General features: G+C 61.0%; 1 protein-coding gene across 1 annotated transcript in view; it reads left to right on the forward strand.

The window, feature by feature from the left end:
* The window catches only part of SUN2 (Sad1 and UNC84 domain containing 2), a 14818-nt gene that overhangs the window by 2621 nt on the left and 6626 nt on the right, over positions 1–5571 (forward strand). Inside the window, exons 3-9 of the mRNA XM_015568752.1 lie at positions 693–877; positions 1171–1308; positions 1775–1870; positions 2265–2358; positions 2925–2995; positions 3312–3436; positions 5443–5567. Coding sequence (XP_015424238.1) covers positions 693–877; positions 1171–1308; positions 1775–1870; positions 2265–2358; positions 2925–2995; positions 3312–3436; positions 5443–5567 — 834 coding nt within the window. The remainder of the gene's footprint in view (positions 1–692; positions 878–1170; positions 1309–1774; positions 1871–2264; positions 2359–2924; positions 2996–3311; positions 3437–5442; positions 5568–5571) is intronic.

Here is a 5571-nt window from a genome sequence, read left to right on the forward strand (position 1 = left end):
GAGGGCTGGGCATCCCTGCACGGCTCTCCCTGTGGTGACCTTCATGGGCAGAGATAAGACGCCCACGTCCAGGCCAGGGGACATCCACTCCTGTGAGGAGGCCAGGATGAGTACACTTCCCCCTCCTGTAAGCCCGGCCACGGCCTCTTCTCAGAGAACAGGAAGTGGGGAGAGGCAGCTTCAAGAAAAAGCCAGGCCGGAAACCCCTGCTGCCGCGAGGGCAGGCCCTCCGCCATGCCCCCTGGAAGGGCACTCCACCTGCACTCTGTGTCTCACCGCGGGCAGGGCCTCAGGGGCAGGAAATGAGTGAGGCGGGGCCCTCCTCATCCTGCCCCCTCGCAGACAGGAGCCCTCAGACAGCCCCGAGGCCCCTGGAGGCAGGTCGGGCTTGTCTGGGTTTTCCGTGGGTTGTAGGAATTACTGATCATTAGTGGCGTGAGAAAAACCGCCTGGCTTTGAAGTTAGAGACCTAGATTTGAATCTTGACTCATCACCTTGACCATCTCCCTGCTGGTGAGATGAGATAAAGGGAGCGGAGGAGCTACCTGTGCTCCGCTCTGCGGGCCTGTCGCCCGGGGCTGTTAGTTGCCTAGCAACAAGGCCAACCCACTCACTGCAGGAGTGGGAGCCTGGCCGCCTAGCCTCCTCCTGACCTGGCTCACCTACCTCTTCCCCCCTGGCTGACATCGCAGGACCGTGAAGAGGAAACCCGGCAGCATGAAGCGCCTCTCCCCGGCGCCCCAGCTGGGCCCCTCGGACACACACACCTACTACAGCGAGTCCGTGGTCAGGGAGTCCTACTACGGCAGCCCCCGGGCCGCCTCCCTGGCCCGGAGCTCCATCCTCGATGACCAGCTGCACAGTGACACCTACTGGAGTGAGTGGAACCCTTCCTCTGGAAACAAGGTCCCAAGTGCAGCTCCCTCACCCGGGGCTCCTGACCCCGCGGGGTCAGCGGGGGGCTCCCAGGCGTCAGCTCCCAGGTCCCTGCGGATGATGGAGGAGCCACGAGGCAGCTCCGAGCCCAGGAGACAGGGGCTGGGCCCAGCTCACCCTCCCGGGAGGGGCCAAGGACAGAGTCCACCAGGGTCCCCCCCACCCCCCCGGGGCTCCCCGAGTACCCTCCTCGGCATCTCTGTCCAGGAAAACCCCGCCTTCTTCCCTCCGCAGGTGAGGACCTGCCGGTGAGGAGGAGGAGAGGCACCGGGGACACCGAGAGCAGCAAAATCAACGGGCTGGTGCGGGCCAAGCTCTCCGAGGACTTCCCGGGGTCCTCCTCCGGCTACTCCTCTGAGGACGACTTCGTAGGTAGGCGACACTCAGCCGGGTTCCAGGACCGCCGCCCGGCTCCCTGACAGCTCAAGGGAGCCTGGTGTCGGGCAGGCGCCCCCGCAGACCCTCTGGCGTCCCTCCTGTGCCTGTAGCGCCCTGAACCCCAGCCTGGGGTGTCCCCCAACCCAATGGGCTGTCCCTGCCCCACTAGGCCTAGAGTCAAGGTCAACTCCATTGTCTGCTCACTTCCAGCAAGCGTTTCCCACGGCTGCACGCGAGGAGGTGCCTGACCCCTGGGTCTGGTCTGAACAGTGGTTGAGGGGAGGGGTGCAGGCAGGGAGCACATAGGAAGACGCTTACTGGCCGACTGGGTGCCAGCCTGTGTGGCACGGGGATGCGGAGAATGGTCAGGGTCCCAGTGCACCGGCTGAAGGAAAAGACAGTGGCAGGCAGTGCCGTCCCAGGCTCTCCTGAGAGGACAGACAGCCCTCCCTCCCCACAGGGTACTCACAGGCGGCCCAGCAGGGCTCCGGCTCACGGCTGAGGGGCACGGTCTCGCGGGCAGGCTCTTTCTTCTGGACGGTGGTCACCTTCCCAGGTGGGTGCTGGCTGTTCCGTGCACGATTGTCTCCATTCCCTACAGCAGCCCCTTCTCACCCATCTCTCCTGGGTGTCCAGCCCACACAGAGGGGCTGTAGGACCACCGGGGAAGCTCATTCTAGAATAATCACAGGGGCCAAGAGCCATGGGAACAACCGTGCAGTTGGAAGGGCAGGAGCGGCTGTGGCGCAGGGCGGAGGGCAGAGGGCGCTGGTGGAGTGGGTGGGGGATGGGGGGGTCAGAGGGACTGGTGGCCAGCGGCCAGGACAGAGGTGCCTGGCGGGGGTGTGGCGAGGCAGGGACCGCAGGGGGAGAGGGAGGGGTGCTCTGCAGCCACGACTGCAGGCCCTGCCCCTCGGGGTGGCACTTAGGCCTGATGGCCCCTCTTCCAGGCCGGCTCTTCGGACTCCTCTACTGGTGGGTCGGCACCACCTGGTACCGCCTGACCACGGCTGCCTCCCTCCTCGATGTGTTCGTTCTAACCAGGTGAGCAGACTCCTCCTGGACAGAGTCAGAAAGCCCCAGGCTGTCTCAGGCCAGCCCGGGCCTCCTGCTGGCGGGGCCTTGGCTCTAGCCCCGGCCAGTGCGACCTGGACCCCAGGGTCCGCCTCAGCCTCAGGAGCCGCCTGAGGCTGTGGGTTTGCGCTGGGATTTGGGAACCGCCCATGAGCAGAGGAAGAGGATCGAGGCCGGAAGTCAGGGTCCCTCTGGCCGTATCCTGGTTGGAGGGGGGCCAGCTGTGCTGAGAAGAGGGCGAGGATGGATTCGTGGCACCGAGAAAAGCGTTCCCCTTTTTCTAAAAAGAAAACGTTGTTTAAGGAGTTCCATGCTGTTTCCTATGTTTGCTTGCATAGGGGGCCTCTGTACATGAAACTTTTAGTTTTTTTAAAGACCCACTGCTTATTTTTAATAAGATCAGTGAGAGCCACAGGGTCCTCACTGTCCCCATTACTTGAGCACTCGGAAACAATCTCGGAGACTCCCGAGGGCCGAGAGGCCCCGAGCCTCTGACGTGTCCACCTCCCCCGCCCGCCCCACCCGCCCCGGTCCAGGCGCTTCTCGTCCCTGAGGACTTTCCTGTGGTTCCTCCTGCTGCTGCTGCTCCTGACAGGCCTGACCTACGGTGAGCTGACCCGCGCCCGGGGGACGGTAGGACAGGAGCTGCCGCAATGGGGCTGCGGAGCCAGCGGCGCAGGGCACTGTGGGCGGAGGCAGTGCTGGCAGAGCTGAAAACTAGAGGGATGGGATCACCGGCCAGAAAGGGAAGGAGGCAGGACGAGTGGGTCGGACCGAGCCTGGGCACCTGCGCCCGGGGCCCTAGGCCACGCCTGTCTGGCTCTCCTGGGTCCTCCCTGAGCCTGGGCACCTGTGTAGGCGGAAGCCCTTAGCATGTGCGCCTTCGTAACCGGCCAGGTAACCAGCCTCTCACCTGTGTCCAGGTGCCTGGAATTTCTATCCCTACGGCCTGCACACGGTCCACCCCACCTTGGTTTCCTGGTGGGCAGCGAAGGGCAGCAGCCAGCAGCATGAGGTGTGGGAGCCCAGAGATGCCCCACATTCCCAGGTGAGTGTCTGAGCGCAGGCGCCCGCCACCCCTGGTTTCCCTGCACGTGGACTGGCCCACCTGTATCTGGCACACAGCCGAGAGAGGTGCTGCCCTCGCTGGGGTGCCCTCATCCCCGGGGCACCCCTTTCTCCACCATTCGGAGTGGACGTACTGGGAGGCAGTTGGCTCAGATATGACTCAGAACTGCCCCACGGTCCCCACCGTCTTCACCGTCCTCAGCACAGGAAACAGGAGGACAGGAATCAGACCAGTCGTCTTATCGCTGTGTCCTTCCCACAGTCTCACAGGTACAGGGTGGGCACAAGCAGGTTTACAGTTGTTCGTATGAAAATAATACAATCCTTAATAAATAATACAAAAATAAACTGTGTTTCGTGTACTCACCACTGTAAACCTACTTTTGCCCCATCTTGTATTTACTGAGCACTTCTATGAATAAGGTGGTATCTTGGTCAGTTGTCTGTTAGCACAGATAAACTCCCCTAAAATTCGTGCCCTCGAGGACAAGCGTTGGACTAGCTACGAGTCTGTGGGTGCCCTGGCTGGCCCTTCTGGTCCGACAGGCTGGCCTTGGCTGGGCTCCACATGGCTGGTGGGTCGGCGGGCGCCTGGGCTCCCCGCGCTTTTGTTGTCCGGCAGGCTAGGCCGGTTGTGCTCACAGCAGCCGTGCAGGTTCCCAAAGAGCAGAATCAGGCCGGGCCCTTCGAGGCCTTGGCTGGAACTACATCCTCCACATCCTGTTGGCCTCAGCAAACCCAGGGCCGGTCTAGATTCAAGCAGGAGACAGGCCCCCCTTCTCCATGGGGGCACCTGCCCGGCCACGCCCCATGGGTGCACCTGCGGCCCCGAGAGGACAGGGGCCACTCCTGCAACCTGCCAGGGGCAGAGGAGACAGGCTCAGGCTGCACCCTCAAAGAGCCTGCAGTCCGTGTGCATGTGCGTGCGTGTATGTGTGTGCATGTGCACGTGTGTGTCTGTGCATGTGTGTGTGTGCGTGTGTGTGTCTGTGTGAAGTGCACAAATAACCAGCCGGTGTATGTGCAGGTCCTGAGGGCCAGAATGAAAAATTAAAACTATTGCAGTTATTTAACTTTGGTTGTATCTTGCTGAATTTAATTTGATGACATTCTGGCATTTATAAAACTTCCTTTTTTAATCATTAGTAAAGACATTAGATACGATTCAATTTCAGGACCACCTTTTTTTATAAAAGAAAAGAAAAGAAAAAGTTACATTTGCATAAAGACATTAATAAACATAGTTGCCTTGTTTGGGAGGGGGTGGTGCGGGCACCGGGTGGAGGGGCAGAGGTTACGAGCGTGACTTTTTACTGTTTGTTTGCTTTTTGAGTCATGCCAAACAAGTGGAATTTTTGAAAATCAGACTTGACCTCTGTACCCAGTGGCCTTGCCGTTTGGTAGTTGACAGGCTGTGTGTTATGCTTTCTCTTGGCAAAGATTTTCATGGTGAAGCCAACAAGGTTCTCAGAATTCATGGCACGCTATCAGATGCCACCCTCAGGTCCACATGACTTGTGTGCTGTCTTCTCTGTGGGCGTCCAGTTCAAGAGGAAAAAGAAAGGCCTTTGAGATTAGTGGTCTTTTAGCCGTAGTTACCGACGGAAGAAGTGGGAGCAATGGACAGTCAGCTCAGCCTCTTCGCCCCTCGCTCTGGCACACGTGCACCGACAGGGAAGGGGGTGGGCTCACCCAGCTCCCTGTGGCCATCCATTATGACCCTCCTCTGGGAGGGCCCTGTCCCCGTCTCCTGTCCCACGTGCACCCCTCCTTGGGGATCAGACCCCTCAGCCGCCGTGTGTCCCGTACCCTGTGCTGCGCTGTCACCACACCCACCGAACCCATTTAGCTGCTGCCTCCTGTGGGGCAGAGATCGCCTGAGGGCCTCGGGCCGGCAGTGTTGACAGGGTCTGAGGCTCTTCCTGGTCCAGGAAGCACTGTGGCCGCAGGCCTCTCCCCTCTGTGCTTGTCCCCCTCCGCCTGCAGGCTGAGCAGCGCATTCTGTCCCGGGTGCATTCCCTGGAGCGGCGCCTGGAAGCCCTTGCCGCCGAGTTTTCCTCCGCGTGGCAGAAGGAGGCCGTGCGCCTGGAGCGCCTGGAGCTGCGGCAGGGGTCC

The sequence above is a fragment of the Myotis davidii genome, unplaced genomic scaffold (assembly GCF_000327345.1).
Source record: "Myotis davidii unplaced genomic scaffold, ASM32734v1 scaffold2370, whole genome shotgun sequence".
Classification (NCBI taxonomy): Eukaryota; Metazoa; Chordata; class Mammalia; order Chiroptera; family Vespertilionidae; genus Myotis; species Myotis davidii.